Raw genomic sequence first — 17,653 nt, 5'->3', positions numbered from 1 at the left:
GAAAAATGCAAAATAAGTGTGCATACAAATTCATCTGAAAAGAATCAGTTTCACTTCTGAATAACACCTATGTGAGCTTTAAAAATTGTGCATTTCTTCTACCTCTATCCATGACTGGAGTTATGGATAAAGATATGTGGACACACGTCTCTTATTCCTCAGAACTCCTCCTTCCACATATGTATAGTGGGCATGGCCTTCTTCTTGGACGGTACCTACAGGTATGTTCCCAGATCACGCCACAGTCTCTTTCCTCTGAGTTCGTCTCTGATGACAAGTAAGGATACTTGTGAAGGAAGATTTGCCCTTAGTTCTTGACTTTTTCTTTAATTTTTTCTGATTCTTGAGTGAGATTCCCAGCTCTTCCATGATGGCATTGAAAGAGAGACACTAGAGAGCACAAAATAGGAGAGTGTCAGTGTCCTGGGACCCATGACCAACCTGACTAGACTTGTATTTCTTGCCTAACGTTTGATGGACATAAGTTACTGTTTTTAAGGCAGGCCCATAACTAATGGCCAACTCCCATCACCACCTCCTCCACCCACTGGCCATCTGTCTGTTACATTTAAGGAAACTGAGGCAGGAAGTTAGCTCAGCAGACTATACTTTATTCACAAACATACTGCTATAGACTTTCCAGTTCAGAAAACAAAATAAAACAAAACAAAATAAAACAAAACACCAAAAAACTCAAGGCTCTCAAATTGACAACTTACCTTTGCTGAGACAGCAAAACAGAGTTAAATTAAGGCATTTCCCCCACTGAGATGATCCAAACATTGATAGGGTTATCAAGGCATACGACACTTCAGTAATGCTATAGAAAATGAACAAACCTTCTCTACACCAAGGCTTTCTTTTTTGCTCCCATGAAACCTTACTTTGTTCCTAAAATAAAATCTAAGTCTTGATGACTTTCCTTTCTGATAAAAAAAAAGAAAAAAAAACAATTTTAAATTGTATATTTTCTCCAAAAAGAACCAGAGATTCTGGCGGTAGCAATGATGCAGCTGTGGTGGAAATGGAAAATGATGGCGTTGAACTGCACAGCAAAAATAATGGTACTACACAAAGGAAGATGGAAGAGTGGCAGAACAATGTTATGCATATGCAGAAAAAATATATATAGATACATATCTCCATCACAATACGCTATGTCTATTTGCATGCACACAGTATCAACAGCCAATACAACATAATTGGCTGTCTTTTTTTCTATCCAGGATAAACTCTGTGGACACATTTCTGCCTTCAGGGATCTGCAGCTTTACTTTTTGATGGGGTTACTATGAAAATGTTCTCCAGTGAGATAAGGCTGCCCAGAAGGACAAAAACTGCAGGATCCACATAGATGAAATATCTGAAATTGTCCAACGTGCAGAAACACAAGGTAGAGCGGTCACAGCATGGCCAGGGGCTGGTGAGGGGAAATGGGACAGTTGCTATTCACTGGATGCAAGTGTCTGTTAGGAGAATGAATCATTTCCAAAGACCTGCATTGCTGATTCCAGGATGATCTTTTAAATGGGGGGTGGGGGGCAAGAGGAAGGAAAAGGAGTGTAAAAGATTTTATAAACATTGTTGTATAAGAACCTTATTTCACTCATTAAGTAGACGATCACAAATTATTATTGGGGATACTAAGTCAAAACAAAATGGGATTAGTGCTTTCTAACCCCATTTATAATGACTGCTAACTCCAAGGGATTTCACTGGAAATCACCTATGTTTAGATTTTTTAAATCACTATAAAAGTTTTGTGAACTTTTCCTCATGAAAACAGCTGACAAAAATCATAGTCTTGGTTTTATTTTAACTCTCATGGTTTTAAATTTAACTATTCATGTCATTTTGAATTCAAACAGTAAAAATGAACTAAAAAATGTAGCTTCCATGAGAAAAACAGCGAAGAAAGTGTTAATCAAATGCTCCCTTCCCTATTTTGTGTAGAGAGGTGGTAATAGATTTTTATCCCAACTTTCATTTATGGTTTTCTTTAAAAGACCATCCTCTTCCAAATTTTAGACTGCCTTAAAATACAACAATCTGTCTTCTGATCAACCCTAAGTGCTCACTCCCTGGTTTCAATCTGAGATTGAGCAAACGTCGTTTTATAAGTGATATTGGTCTCTTTGTCTTCGGTCACAAAGTTTTTGACTCTCACTTTGTCTCTGACTGTCAAAAAGAAAATGGCAAGATATTGGGGCTGACCTTTCTGTTTCCAAATTTTTGATGTAGCCGCAAGGAAAGATGACCTTTAAGGTCCCCTTCGGCCCAAGCACAAATAAATGATAGGCCTTCTCATCCACAAGAAATGAACCAGTGAAGGTCATTGCTCAACCCAGAGTGGCATGTCAAGGCAGTATGGGAAGGACTCGTATTCATTAGATTATCAGCCTTGTTTAATCTCAGAGTCTGCTCTAGCTTCTATATTTCTGTTTCTGGGTTTGGGATTTTAGGAACTTCCCCCTATTAATAGTGCCATGGAAACATTATTTTTTAAAATGATGGTTTAAATTTCTAGATGATGCTTTTGACAGAAAGTATTAAGCATTCAGCTAACTACCTTTTTCTAGCGGCAGTGTGATTGAAGTCAGAGAATCCGAGGAGTTGTCGTCTTCTGCTCTGTGAGGTGGAGATGCTGCCATAGTCGTGGCTCTGGGCTTGTTGATTGCTGGTGTGTGGTGCTCACATTTTTAACATAGCTCTACATGGCCATGACTTATAGTTTGTAACTCGCCACTAGCATCAGAATGCTGGAGTTGAAACCTAGTTATACTGGCAAGATATTTTCTCTTTCACTCAATTTCCTTGTTTATAAAATGGCACTACAGTGGAGTCTTTCCCAGAGATATGATGAAAATTCAGTGAGCTAGTGTGTGTGTGTGTGTGTGTGTGTGTGTGTGTGAAAAGGAGAGAGAGAGAGAGAGAGAGAGAGAGGAGAGAGAGAATAATGTAATCCCTGCCACATTGTAAATAGGTTTCTTACAATACCATTGTATCACTGCAGTGAAGATATGTCAGCTCTGGCAGTCACTGACTAATTCATGTTTTGGAGAGAAGGACACAATGAAAATGTGGAAGCTTCCTTGAGTCAAGCATTGTGTGTCCTTCCACGCAACAATTCCTTTCAGTTGTTTAGACTGTGTTTTAGTTACAATGGATCCTGTGCATATTTAAACCAGAAAATTTCAGTATCTGTTATCACTATTCCTTTCTAATTCATAACATGTCTTGGTGCTCATGTGTGTAGCACTGTGGAAACTGTGTTGAAGGAAGAGTATGTGCTTAGACATAAGACAGGCACGAAGGCCGAGTACAGTTGATTGCCATTTAAGACTTCACTAGGACAGATTTCTATGGTGGGAATGATGTAGGAACATCTATTTGTAAATGAGCATGTAACAAAATTGTGTCGTCATTTGTGCTGTTAGTAAAAACGGCAATCTCATCGGTGTTCAAAGATAAAGTGAGGCGTGTGTGTGTGTGTGTGTGTGTGTGTGTGTGTGTGACTTCTCTTTTAGAGGAAAGGAAACTGAGCAACAAATTATTCTAGCTGAGACCCAAACAGTTCATCTTAAGCTGCAGCACTCCTGGTTTTTAAAGGGAGAATGACATGCCTGGGGATTTGATTTCCCAAGTGCGTTCCTCTTTCTTGCTTCTCCTGCTTTAAGTATATCTCCCAGATGCCCTTTCCTTCTCTTTCCTGCATTCTAATTTCTCTTACTTTCCCTTTTGGAGAATTTCTTTTTATAGTAGCTGACTTCATGGTGCCTCCTTTAGATTAGCCCCAGATGTTTGATTTCATGGTGCTAGTGTGAGCCTGAATGCAAATATACAATCTCTCTCTATACCTCTAATCATCTTAGTGTGAATCTTTTCTGGGAGGGGTGGGAGTTAGCGCTCTGGCTGTACCTCATTGGTAGTGCACTAGCATGAAGCTCGAGGTTCAGTACCCAGTACTGGAAGAAGACACAAATCATTTTTCAGATGTTCATGTTGTTTTGCTCATCAAACTATGTCAGGGAAACCCAAACAAAAAATAGTCCAGAAGAGATATTCACCCCAGTGTGCCAAGGAAAGTTCAGAATTAGAATGTGATGTGAGTCTACAGTATTTTAGGACCTAGGTTTTTGCTTTGTTTGTTGTTTCTTTTTTTGGTGGGGGGAAGGGAGAGGTTTCTGATACAGGGTTTCTCTGAGTAACAGCCCTGGCTGTCCTGGAACTCTCTTTGTAGACCAGGCAAATCTCGAACTCACAGAGATCCACCTGCCTGTCCTTCTCGGGTGCTGGGATTAAAGGTGTGGACTTTCTTGAATGGAATTCGTATTGGTTATCAATTGACATATACTGTTAATATCAGCTTGACTTCTTGTAAACTTAGCATCTACACATTTAGATGTTTGGTTCATTTGTACATTTAGGCAAATAATTAGGGAAACTATTTTGATGATCATAATTTTATAATTTTTCCCCAACAACTTTTAAAAGGAGCTGTGGCCAGTAATCTAAGACATCTAGTCAGTAATATATTAACTTCTTATGTTGGTATAGTTTTTACCATTAATTCAAGTACATGAAGTGCTCTGCGACATTGACATTGTTAATAAATTTTCATGTTAAACATTGATAAGAAAGATGCTAGTAATATTGTCATTTTATAAATGTAAAATCATTCACTGTATTTGTAGGCTTCCTATAATTTAACAGCAAACTGTGATTTAAAATTTCTTTGGAAATACCATTATCAGTAAAATTTGAGGTATGAAAGCAATACATTTCTAAGTTGCAATGGAATTATTGTTAATAGTGGTAGCTTTGGAGTGTGGTCAAATTCCTGCCTTGGTCCATGGAATCAAAGTCTCAATGGGTTTTCTTTTAAAATGAGAAAGTGTGAGACTTCACGATCTTAGCATGTTTTTTATCTTGAAGTCTACTGTCCAACAAACTTAGAATGTTTAATATGATATGGGCTTAAAGACAGAAAACCTTTAAAAGAACTGGAACAGAAGAACACCAAGTACACGTGTCCTAGCATGAGGCTTCGGGAGGATTGGGAGCCTACTTGTACCAAGGCTTCATTTAGTTAGATGACCGCTGATCTGAGAGCAGAGAACAAATTTGAGTGGTCCCTGCCCCATGTAGTAAAGGAAGGCATATGAGGGCCATTTTTGGAGTAGTTATGCATGTACCGTCTTATGTAAAGTTCTTGTGTTCCATAACAATTTGAGTACCGTTTTCCTTGACATCATTCTTTTTTCTGAGTTTGTTCAGAGCCCATGGGTTACCTTTCATGCATCTGCCCTTGCATTGGAGAGGCTGAACGTTGATCATATTATTAGTTTCCAGAACCGTGGTAATATATTGACTTGTGTCTGAGAGCTAGTGAGGGAGCTGATTCTCATCCATACTGAAAATGCTGGGGTAGAGGAAATATAAGCACTGAAAAGCTATTTCATAGTTTGGCTTCGACCTTACTCTGTCTCTGAACCCAGAGATCCTCTTTGTCTGGATGATTTCTCTGTACCTTTGATGATGCTTTGAACAGGCCCCTCATAGGTAATTATTTCACAGCTCTTGTCTTTTTTTCCCTGTGGCATGTACACTTAACCAGTGTGTTCTTCTTACTCCCATAGCCTTACATTTCACCACCCTTTTCTTTTGCATACCCCCAACCCTTTTCAGTACTGGAACCAGGATCATCATCTTCTCAGATCCTAGATTTAAGGTAACCCATCTGCAGAAATTCAATTCCCCAAATTTTCAGTTTTCCTGTCCAGGCTATCAAACTGTAAACATGAACCTGTAGTGCATACAGGTCTGCCCAACAACCCGAGAAGCACAATGACCTTCTTTCTGGTTTGTCTTTATTTAAAAGTTGGCATTAGAAACTTATTTTACCATTGTAGTAGATACATTGTGGAACAGCATTCTTAACCGAAGTGGAATTTGAAGTTTTAAAGAAACCATGCATATAGGTTACCTACCAGGGCTATAAAATGCATAAACCAGGTAGGTGGGGGGCAAGTAACTTCACTCTGTTTCTAACACTAAGGGTGATTTCATGGGAACCCTTGAGAACTTGAGGGGGCAACTCTGAGGCAATGCAGAATTTTGATATTAATTCATATGTTCCTTACCTATGAATCTCAATCATATTTTTCCCACTTTTAAAGTTGTAATGAGAGTTTTGTAAGCATTGTCCCGGAGTTGGGGATGCTAGGTGTACACAGAGAGAATTTGGATCATTACATTCTTAAATACACCTTGTGGAACTATTAGAAGATACTCTAGTCTTTGAACCTATTCATTATAATAGCTGTGTGTTTGTAAGAATGTGGAAAAAAACCCAAAAGTTCTGAATTATGGAAGTTGGACAGTAGAGATCCAGTTTCAAGCTTTAAAGGACACAGCACACAGGTAGTACAGAGAATGGTTCATGAAGGCACAGTTGTCTGGTGTCTGCTTTCTAAGGATTATAGTTCAACCAAGGGATGAGAGAAGCTGGTCCTAGGTTTTGGGAGTAATAGGGAAGGAGCCCTTACCTTTCACTCCCCACCATGCTTGAGTCAAATATCCATGGCCTCTAAAGGGCACTTTGGGGCAAACAGAACTTCCCTTGCCCCAGAAAGGACACAAAAGCTACTGACAAGTATAAAGAGAAGGACACAGAATGACCTACTTCAGCCCCGTAACTAGAAGAAAAGAAAATTTCTGCAGTGGGAATGAGTTTCATGCAGACCTAGTATACACACGTCAGCAACTCTCTTTGCTTGAAAGTGGCAGGGATGTGGACCTGCTCTCCAATATAAGCCACTAATAGTGACTTTCTTGTCTCTGGAATCAGTGTCAGATGCCAGTATAGCTAGTTCCTCATCTCTCTAGCTTCTCTCTGGCTTCTAGTGCTGAATGAGATGATAATAATCTTTTAGTGATTGTCTCATGAGGAGGGCTTGTTTTGTTTTTTACTGTTTTTCTTTAAGCTTTTTGAAGATGAGGTAGGGCCATACAAATAAATTTCCCAAAGCCTTTTCCTCCTCAACAGAATGGCTGGCTCTACCATGGACCTAGAAGTAGGGTTTTAATTGTTCACAATGCTTATTCATGGTGTCTTCAATTTTGAAGCACCAGCTCACATCCACTGTAGTGGATATGCATTTTCTTAAGATATAAACTAACTTGTTAAAAAGCTGTGTTTTTTAAAAATATGATTCCATTAAAAACAGAAACAAAAACAAAAAACTCCCACAAAACAGAACTCAGCTATACTCACTATTGGTACTTGTCAGATCAAGGAGATCCACTTTTGGTTGGACAGGCTTTCTTTTGGTTAAAGGATCTGCTAACTCAAGGCCTCTCTTTTTATCCCCCTGCCCCGCCCTCCAACTTTTCTTTCTGAAGGCCATCTGCAGTTAGGAGTCCAGGGGGCGTGGGAGCCACTCACTGGTGTGCCATCTGTCAGTTCATGGACATCAATCCATCTCTGCTAATTCACCTGAGATGCCCATGGTTTCAATGGTCTCTCAAGGGTCTGTGTATTATGTGTCTTTTCACTTAACTCCAAGTTAACCACCCACTATGATTCTCTAATCCCTTCCACTAGCCTTTTGTTTTTCTGAGAGAAGGCATTTTTTTTTTTTGTATTGTTTTGGTGTGAGAAAGACTTTTTGAAGGTCTCCATAGGCTCATTACCTACATACTATTTTCCTGCCATTCTAGACACAGACAGAAGATTTCTATATACATCTTACTACTTCCTGGGATATCCCTAGTTAAGCTAATGAAGGTATTTCTTTTCACCATTCCCTTAGACCTCTTTTGAGATTGCCATTTTTTTTTTTACTGTCCTGTTTTGGGAGTGAACTCTGGAATGGTCTTTAGAAATTCAAGTAGAGAGGAGGAGAGGGAGAGGAGGCTGTGGTTGGTAAGTAAAATAGAAAAAAAAAACGTTTAAATAAAATAAAAAAATAAATTCAAGTGGAAATCTAAGCATTTGGAGTTTCCCATTAGTGCTCTTTTTTCCCTAGTGGTGAAAATTGGGTACGGAAAGCAAAATAAGATAGGAAAACAGCATTGTTTATATTCTTCCAGTCTCTGGGTTTGAATTCCTGCTACTTAAAAACTATTTGAATTGGGACAGTTGATTTATTAAATGAAACATCTGGATCCTGCAGTTAAAAGCCATGTCTTCCAAGAGCTCTGCTGTGTCACAAATTTGAAAAGTCAACTTGGTACTCAAATGGCGAAAGTTTGACTCCTCTCTAACTTGATAAAGCAAATATGAGAAGGGTAAGATAATGGGAAACAAATGTATTCTATCCACTTCGACTGTCTTGCCCAGCATTCTTAGATAGGTTCTGCTTTCAGACTTGGGTCTTACCATGTATCCAGTCCTGTTTATTTCTCCTTTCCCAATTTGTGCGCAATCAATTCTTCGCTTCCAAGAACATTTTATGTGCATGTCTCCTTGTTGCTGTGTGTGTGTGTGTGTGTGTGTGTGTGTGTGTGTGTGTGTGTTGATTTAATCTGTAGTTTCATCCCAGTTTAGAATGATCCTACTTCTGCAATAATCACTGTTTAGAACAATTTGCATATGATTGACTATGTGGGCATCCCCTCACCCCTTGATGCTGTGTTGGTTGATTGGATTATTTTCTCTATCCACAGGCGGCCTTTCTTTCAAGTACTGGCAGGGCAACGCAATCCTGCTTACCATTCATTGAATTTGCCCTTTCATTAATGAAGTTCAGGTTTGGCAAGGTGTTAAAACATGCAGTTGTGCAACTGCGGTATTGACTTGCTATTCCCAGAATGCTCTAATAATTGTAAATAGAAATTCTTTGAAATTTTAAGGAGGGATCTTTTTCTCCATATTACCAGTTTCTTTTTTCTTTTCTTTTCTTTTCTTTTCTTTTCTTTTCTTTTCTTTTCTTTTCTTTTCTTTTCTTTTCTTTTCTTTTCTTTCCTTTCCTTTCCTTTCCTTTCCCTTTCTTTCTTTCTTTCTTTCTTTCTTTCTTTCTTTCTTTCTTTCTTTCTTTCTTTCTTTCTTTCTTTCTTTCTTTTTGTTTTTTTGAGACAGAGTTTCTCTGTGTAACAGTCCTGGCTGTCCTGGAACTCTATTTGTAGACTAGGCTGGCCTTGAACTCACAGAGATCTGCCTGCCTCTGACTCCCAAGTGCTGAGATTAAAGGCTTGTGCCACCACCGCCTGGCCATATTACCAGTTTCTATGGAAGGAATTTTAAAAGTTGTAACAGTTTTAATTCCTGTAATCTGGACATAAAATTCCGCAGATGTGAGAAGCACTGTGAGATGGTTCCTACAGGTGAGCTACAATGTCAGCAGCCAGCAGAGGCTCTTTACTCTCTGCAAGGGGTTAATTGGTGATGCTATTTGCAACAACTGCATGGACAGAAAGCAGTATAGAAAGAATGCATCCCTTCCTCTTGCTTTTACATGTTATTCAGGCTTACTAGTAAACAGACCTTGTAGGGTAAACACCATGTGCTTGGAAATTAATTGAAATTTATTGTGGTATTGCATTATAGCTTATAAAGAGTATAATATAATGCTTGTCAAATATAGTGAGGCCTTTTGGAAATGATTTTTCTTGCATAAGTTTATAATGATAAAAATCCAGGGATTTTCATATTTCTTATGTAGTTCTGCTAAAAAATGTTAAAATTCGATTTATAATTTTAGTCTATAACAGAAAAGTATAATATGAAGCTGTATATTTTTTTTCCTCTTTGGATTAGGTAACTGACAGACTTATGAAGAAACAAATTAGCATAACATTGTTATTATTGTTGAAGCCTTCATTCAATCTTTCAATACCTTTCTACCTGACTTTAATCACATTTTAAAAATAAAACCCACAACCTGGTACTGTTTTATAACAATTCATGATTACCATCTAACTTGACAAAATTGTTATGTTCAAGGTAGTTTTTATAAAAACCCATGTGCGCCAGGTCTTTTAAAGTAAAGCAACTATACCCAGGATTATTGCAAAATAATTCATGTAAGAAAAATTATTAAAAAAAATCCCTAGCATTCAAGATGGTTCAAAACTCATGTGTATGGCATAATTTTGGAGAAAACTGATCCATCCAAGCTAACTTTAATGGAAACTAACGCATATAACTAATCTTAAATATTCTTTCCGAGGCTTTACGAAGCGTGCAGATTGCTGGCTGTGTCCACCAAAGTGAACATATGGAGGTCGAGGGTAGGAAATGCACTTCACTCCCCCAGATGATTGTGATTGACACTAAATTCTCTGAACTAATGATGTCAATACAGTCTGATGGCTTTTGTTCTAAATTTCACTTGAAATGCAATGGACCCTGTGGAGGTCAATGTGGTCTTTGTAGTTATTTCCATAGCAACAAGAACTGGTTATCCGAAGGATGGATAAAAGAAGAGATGTGTGGAAAAACCTACGAAGGCCCAAAGCAGCAACAAACTACTTACTTGGTAATTTTGAATGGGGATAGCTCTGTTTTACCAGAAAAACATGTAGAGATTATCAGTTGAATATCACGAAGTTTCTGTCTTAAAAGATATGCAATTTCTTTTTTTGAGTATCAATATAAAGAGACCATTGAATATCAGATGCTAAATATATAATCTCTCTCTCTCTCTCTCTCTCTCTCTCTCTCTCTCTCTCTCTTTTAGAATTGGTGGCTCTATTTTTAGTCTGAGTCAATTCATAAAAAAAAGCAACCATTTATTGGGTCCAATTACATCCATTAACTAGTGTTTAGATTACTGAATCTTAACTCTTCTTGACTATTAGAACCAATTGAGCTCCTCAAATCATTATAATTGCCTTGGCCTAACTTCAGACTAATTAAAATTGTAGAATGTCTGGAGAGAGGACTCAGAGCTCCTACTGTATACATCCTCATATCTTACCTATTCAGGCCCTTCTCTTGAGTATAATGACTTTGCCATTCATTTTTTAACGTGTATGCAGGGAAAACTGATTAGAGTTGGTATGTCTACATTCATAATCCTGTTTTCTAAATCTGGGTTTGTTTTAAGGTGCTAAATTTATTTTCTTACTGTTCATGTGACCAGAGAGAGATTTAATTTTTCTATAGAATGCAATATTTGTTGACCAGTATTTATTATCAAGATTTTATAAGTGGTTTTATTTTTTATGCCATGATATGACTTCATTTAATTCTCACGGTATATATAGTAAAGCATCATTTTTAGTCTATAAATAAGGAAATTGAAGCTTAGAGAAGTTGAAATTTGACTCCAAATGATGAGTAATTGTCAAATGGTTTATAAACCACACATACTGTAAAGTGTCTTCCACATCATTGTAGGGATTGACATCAGTGATATTGTGGTAATATCACATATCATTGATATTACCATACCTGTGTTCCCTAGAGAGTCAGGTGGATGATACTGGTCTTGCCAGGTGCTTTATAGAAAGAGCACTATGACCTAAGAGCTTGAGAGATACTGAATAGGTTGGAAATTCTCCATCCATGACAACATATTAAATATACTAAAATCCCTTCAGGTAGAAGAATGTAGAATGTGGTTCCCTTGGGTTATTTAATCATGAAAACTTCATTGAGGAAGCACTTTCCAGTGGCACCTATTTTGAAAAATGCTTCAGAGCAAACTTGTATTCTAGAAATGATTTCCTGGTGGTAGATACTAGAAAACTGAAGCTAGGAGATGCTTAGTAAGTCATCTACAGTGATTCTACACAAAGCTATGCTTGAATTCAAGTTTGGCTAATTTATAAAATTCTCTTTTAATTTTAATGTCATAACTCAAGGTTCAGGACTCTAATAGCTGTTATTTCTGATAATAAAGCTGAATTAAAATTCCTGAAAGGTTTAAATGTAATGTTGTATGGGCAAGCATTTTAAAAACCATAAAGTACTGTGTAAATATCAGAATTAGATAGTACACAATCTAAAACAATACCAAAATACCATTTATTTATTCATTTATTGAGACTGGGTCTCATGTAGTCTAGGCATTCCCTTGAACTCAGTATGTAGTAAAGGATGATCTTGAATTTCCCATCCTCCTGCTTCCATTTCTTGAGTGCTAAGACTACAGATTTGTGCTACCACACATGGTTTTATGCATAATTGGGACTGGGAAATAACACACAGGGCTTCATGCGTGCTAGACAAGCATTATGTCAATCAAGCTATATTCCAAACTCTCCTAAGGTTAACTTTTGAAAGAAATTACTTCTTTATTCATCTCTGAATCAAACTTTTAAAGGATGGTCTGTGTGGAAAAGTGAGTTTTGCTGGTTATTGCCAGTCTGACTTTTCCATATCAAGGACTCAAAAATTTTTGTAGCCACTTTAGTATATATTTAGTATATTTAGTATATATATTTAGTATATAAATAGTTCTTAGGAAAAAAAAGTAAGTAGTTTGTAGATTGTGTATGCTGAATCAATGTCATGAAACTAAGAATCATGGGGCCTTTATCACGTCTGATATTTAATTCTCTTGCTTCTGAAAATATAAGTTCGATCAGTGACACACAGTAGACTTTTTCTACTTTAATAACAGTAAATAAATAGTAGATATTTTCATAAGAGCTCATTTATTTATTGAACAAGGCTGAGAAACAATCATTGCAGGAGTCAAATTTGTTGCTCATGCTTTACTGAGGAAGTATAAGGTTGGTTAGAAAGAATTGTGACTAAAATCCTGGAACCCATTTAAAGCTAAGCGAGGTCATGCAACGTGACTGCCCAGATGCCAAACAACTCCTTCTCTGGAACATATTCCTGGGGATCACTTGATATGACAAGAGATAATCTCTTGGTGGAGAACAAAGACCAACTGATTCCATATTGAGAGGAGATGAAAGGGCTGTTCATCTCCCTTACTCGCTGCAAAGGGGGAAAGAACTCAGCGCAAACAGCAGACATTCCCTGTCACACCAAATTAAGCATGCCATTGGCTTCTATGTCACCAAGCTGAGCTAGTGCAGGGATTATTCCCAGCACTTTGAATGCAGGTAGAAAATAAATCTGCAGAGATCTGTAACTAATGCATATGGAAATTCTCTCTGGTGTTTATTTTCTCCACCTTGCCCTTCTTGACAGCACACTTGAAATGTATTAATAATGGTGATGGGTCCAGGGAAATGAATGTGAATTTGGCAAGGCTCAGAGAAGATGGCTTCAAGAAGAGCTACTCTATCTTGGGTGAGTGGGAAGGGAATTCAATAACGTGTGAGATGTTCATCGTTGCAAAGACTGAGTGTGGGTGAGCAACAAACAGAAGATGCCATGAATTAGTTCATAGTTTAGGACTCTGCTTGGCTCTTCAAGGAAATATATACATATATAGCTTAAAAGCAAATCAGGTTTTTAATGGTTCTGCACCTACAGATAACTGCTAACTGCTCTTTGAAAGCCTGATGTTGCTGAGTTTCTATTCAGAAATCATTTTTCACTGTTCCTCCCATCCCTGAGAGAGGCTCATATTAGGTAATCCCCCTTTATATTCAAGTTCAACCACAATTCTTTCAGAGATGGTTTCTAAATTTTTAAGGGCCAGGACATGAGATTTTGGGTAAATAATGCATTTGAAAGCTTGGGACTAATTTAATTAAAAATGAACAGTGTTATGGAGTTACTTGTATACTTATTGAGAACACATGGCTAAAGGAAATTTGGAATATATACGTCTAGAGAACACATGAGACAGAGAGCGGGAAGGAGGGGAGAAGGTTTGAAAAGATGAAAAGAAGTGTACAGAACTAGCATTTTCCCATGCTTTGCCCTGTTGTGTCTCAATTTTTGTTTATGAAGAAAGGGTCATTTATTTTTAATTCATAAAGAAAGCACAGAGATGACAGTTTTGGACAGAATAGTTTCCTGTGTATATATGCATCTAGGAGTCTATATTCCCCTAAAATCCTGCATCAGTACATAGTGCACATTTGTTCCAGAGGCCTGAGTGGAGTGCCTGGAGTGGTGTATAAACATTTTGTTAATATAAAGGGAAAGGTCATAACAGCTACTTCTACCTAGTAGACGCTATCACAAACAACACTCATTACAAACAATGCTACTGGCAACACCTTTTGAAAAACTCAATTATACAGTATGGACTGAGGACTGTGTCCGAATCCCTTTTTCCTCTCGTAATAATTTGCCACATTCTACGTCTGTAGATAAAGTAGTCCCGGAAGTGGAGTTGGTCGGATGGGTTTGTTTACACTGTAGTCCATAAAAGAAACAAAAAGCCTTGCATGCAAAAGAAATGGAAAAAATAAAGAAAGTGAATAAATAAAAAGCAAGAATGAATGTTTAAATGAAAAATTAAATAAAATGAAGCCAGCAGTTATGAAACAGCACATTAAAGCATAATATATACAAGCTTTTATTTTTCAAATTAGTAGCATAAAACAAGACACTTCAAGAGCAAATTGAAAGTTAAAGCAGATCAGTCTATTCTCAAGACAGTTTTCTAGAATGAGGTCCAGGAAAGGGGTGCTCCATATTCTCACAATTGCTTTTTAATTCTGGGGAGGGTTTCCATAAAGAAAGAAGGTTATAATGAATCATGCCCAGTCCTGGGCACCCAAAATAATAGTTTGCACATAAAGAAGTGGTTCTAGTACCCGGTTACTAATTAAAACCAGCCATACAATTTCCAAGACTCTGTGCAAAATGAACATGTGAAACCCTATCTTGAAAATTATTAAGGGTTTCATAATATTGGTAGTAGAGCATTAAACTGGCTGTTTTGCTAATAGCTCTTAGCTTTGAGATTCTAATGGTATCTTTAAATTAACCTAGAGGATTAATATACTACAATGCCCCGGGGCTCTCTATTTTATTTATTTTAGTAAGGAATTATCTTAAATCACAGTCATTTGTGAGTTTTTTTCCCCCAAAGCATCAAAGTTCCAGGTGTGAATGCCTTTACAAATAAAATAGGTTAAAAATGGCTTGACTATTGAAATTGCCCATCATCCTAGATGCAATTTTGAAAAATAACATCTGAAATATATTTTATTGTCATTTTGTGTTGTTTTTCATATTTATAGGAAAATTGTATGAATTATCATCTCACACATTATATCTTGATCTAGGTAAATGCCCAATTTAAAAATATTGCTTTGTATTTTTATAGAAATTATTTTACAAGAGTACATGTGCTCAGAATGTCTACTGAAGGGCTGGTAATATTTCTCACAAGTGTCTTCTGTAATTTTGGATTTATGCCCCTCTTGCTCCTTCTATAGTTTCCATCTTAAGAGCAAATAACTGTTGGAGAAATTAACGGAGTTTTGAATTTCTGCACTGTCATTCCAAATTGTGCTAATTAGATTTAGTGCGCAAGACTTTTCCTTCTTCTCATTAATAAATGATAGAGCTGCAGTGCCAGCAGCACCTGGCAGGGATTCAGTGCTCTTTGCTCTAACTCAGAAATGGCTCTTCTGGGCATCTAATTCAATACGCTGTTACCAAAAGGGAAAGCATCCTTAAAATTCTCAAATTTAAGACAGCACGTTCCAAGGCAAAACTACCCAGTCTTAGGAGGAGATGACTCACCTGCTCAACATCATTGTTCTTCCGTGATTTGTATATAAATTCTCCAATGGCTACAAACACAGAAAGGACAAGTCCTGCAGCCAGAACAATGAAGATGCCCCCAATGTTCTCCACTCCCAGGGCGCTGGCTTCTTTGCTGTCTTCCTCAGGGCACCCATTCCCCCGCCACCACTTCTCTTTCATCATGTGGAGCTTCCCTTCCTCTTGCAGTTGAAGAATGGCAATTGTGATTTTATCCCGGTAAGGAGAGCCTGAAAATTGGGGGCGATTTGGATGGTGGTCACCAAAGGGATAAGGAGATATCAAGACATTACACTATCCTAGTGATAAATGCTCCAGAGTTGTGAAACCTTCATGCACAAATCTGTCAGCCAAAGTTGGGAATTTCTGATCTTATATCTTGATGGCTCTAACTAGTTAGAAGAGGGAGAGGTGATATGTTGAGGTTCACTCTGGCCCCAGGGTGTTCCTGATTCTAAATAAAGTAACATTAAATAGGAATTCTGTGACATTTCTGCTTCTGCTGAGTTCTTCACCAAATCTTTTCATATCTCAAGGGATTTGTTGTTTCAATTCTACCTTTTCTGGCCTCTTGGTGCCCTCTTAATTGTGGCTGAGTTTGGCCATTCTTCCTTCTATTTCTCTGTCTTCATTAGAGCTCAGCTATGGCAACATTTCTGGCCAAGGGGAGCTAAAGTGATGGATGACATTTCTAGTCTTGTGTCATAAATCTTCCCAGCATGCTCTGCTTGCTCTCTTTCCCCAAATACACTGCAGTAAGGAAATGCTTTCAAGTCACCAGTGATGGAGGAGCCACAGAGTAGAAGAAATTTGGGCTCTAGGGTCACTGCATGGAGCAGATCCTTCCTTTTGACCAAACTGAGCTATGGCACTCAAGAAATGTTAACCGTGGAAGACATTAAAAAATTCAGATGGTGTTTACAGTGGTTCGTCCATACCAATTAGGATAAAATACATTCTGAATAATTCTGAGATGCTATAATATTCTATGTCAAGAATTTGGTAATATTTGTGGTCTGTCTTTTGGTAATTCCATTGAAACTTTAATTATGAAGGGTTGGAAAGTGCCAAAGTGTATACATTTGGACATAGTATCTTAATTCTTAACTCCTGTGTTAATCAGTGCAAAAGAGATAAAACAAAATTCCTTTACTGGTTTATTTCCTTGGGTGGCAACATTTCTGATAGTATTTTTTTCTCCTTGTTAGTAGGAAGCTCCCTTTGCTTACAAAATTTAAAGCCATTGCTGGTGGAGATAATTTAAAAAGTCAGGTATCTTAAAAACAAGGAAAAATCTTAAAAATAATAAAGTCAAGGCTGTTTGTTAAATAGATTTAAATAAATTTAAAATCTGAAGTTATGATTAATAACCAAGAATCCAAGTCAGTGTTCCTCATTTCTTACATCTCAGCACTATTTCTGTGAAAGTGCTCCTGGCTGCTCTCCCATCCCCACAGATGACTTATGTCTTATGTCACAGCTTAAGTTCAATAAGCTCAGGCTCAATATTTTGTCATTTGTCATTTATTTCCTTTTAAGACATAAAAAAAATAATTGTCAACACTCAAAATCTACTTTAAAAGAGGACTGCAATGCTTTAGAGGGAGATTATAGCTTGTCAATTCAGAGTATGAATTTTGGGGTGAGAAAATGGATTTTGAAAACCAAATAAGAGATATCAGGTATTTGCTTAAACTTTCTCAGAACAACGGGTAGAGGCAAAATTAGCAGCATGAATATCCTTAGAGTGCACAAGCAAATGAGAGAACCTGGAGTACTTCGCTTTAAGGTACATGGAAGTGCTTTGATGAGCATGAGCGCAATACTCCTGGCCATGGCTGCACAGTAGTCATAGTGATCTACGCAGTGGGTACGCAATAAATGCTTGCCGCCACTCTCTTCTGCCTTCAGGCTGCACAAGACCTAACATATTACAGACATATGGAGATCCAATCTCTGCTTAATGTTGGTCTCTAAGGAAGGTAATTTCCAGTCTTCCAGTAACCTGTTTAAATCTTAACTGCTCTCATTCTCTTGAAGTTTTATTTTAAATCC

At 37.5% G+C, this 17,653-nt stretch overlaps 1 protein-coding gene across 12 annotated transcripts in view; it reads right to left on the bottom strand.

Annotated features, from left to right (window-relative positions):
* Window positions 1-234: 234 nt before the first annotated feature.
* Grik1 (glutamate ionotropic receptor kainate type subunit 1) overlaps window positions 235-17,653 on the bottom strand; it is a 386,759-nt gene continuing 369,340 nt past the window's right edge. For 4 of the 12 annotated variants that reach the window (XM_059276871.1, XM_059276873.1, XM_059276877.1 and 1 more), the window contains 2 exons: window positions 15,578-15,828; window positions 235-390 (listed from right to left, as the gene is read on the bottom strand). In XM_059276871.1, coding sequence (XP_059132854.1) covers window positions 235-390; window positions 15,578-15,828 — 407 coding nt within the window. Of the gene's footprint in view, window positions 391-839; window positions 927-14,113; window positions 14,264-15,577; window positions 15,829-17,653 lie in introns of those variants that run through there. The other 8 variants (XM_059276872.1, XM_059276874.1, XM_059276875.1 and 5 more) reach the window with 3 other exon arrangements.

This window comes from Peromyscus eremicus, chromosome 12 (genome assembly GCF_949786415.1).
Source record: "Peromyscus eremicus chromosome 12, PerEre_H2_v1, whole genome shotgun sequence".
NCBI lineage: Eukaryota > Metazoa > Chordata > Mammalia > Rodentia > Cricetidae > Peromyscus > Peromyscus eremicus.
This window is presented reverse-complemented; position numbering and strand designations above follow the sequence as displayed.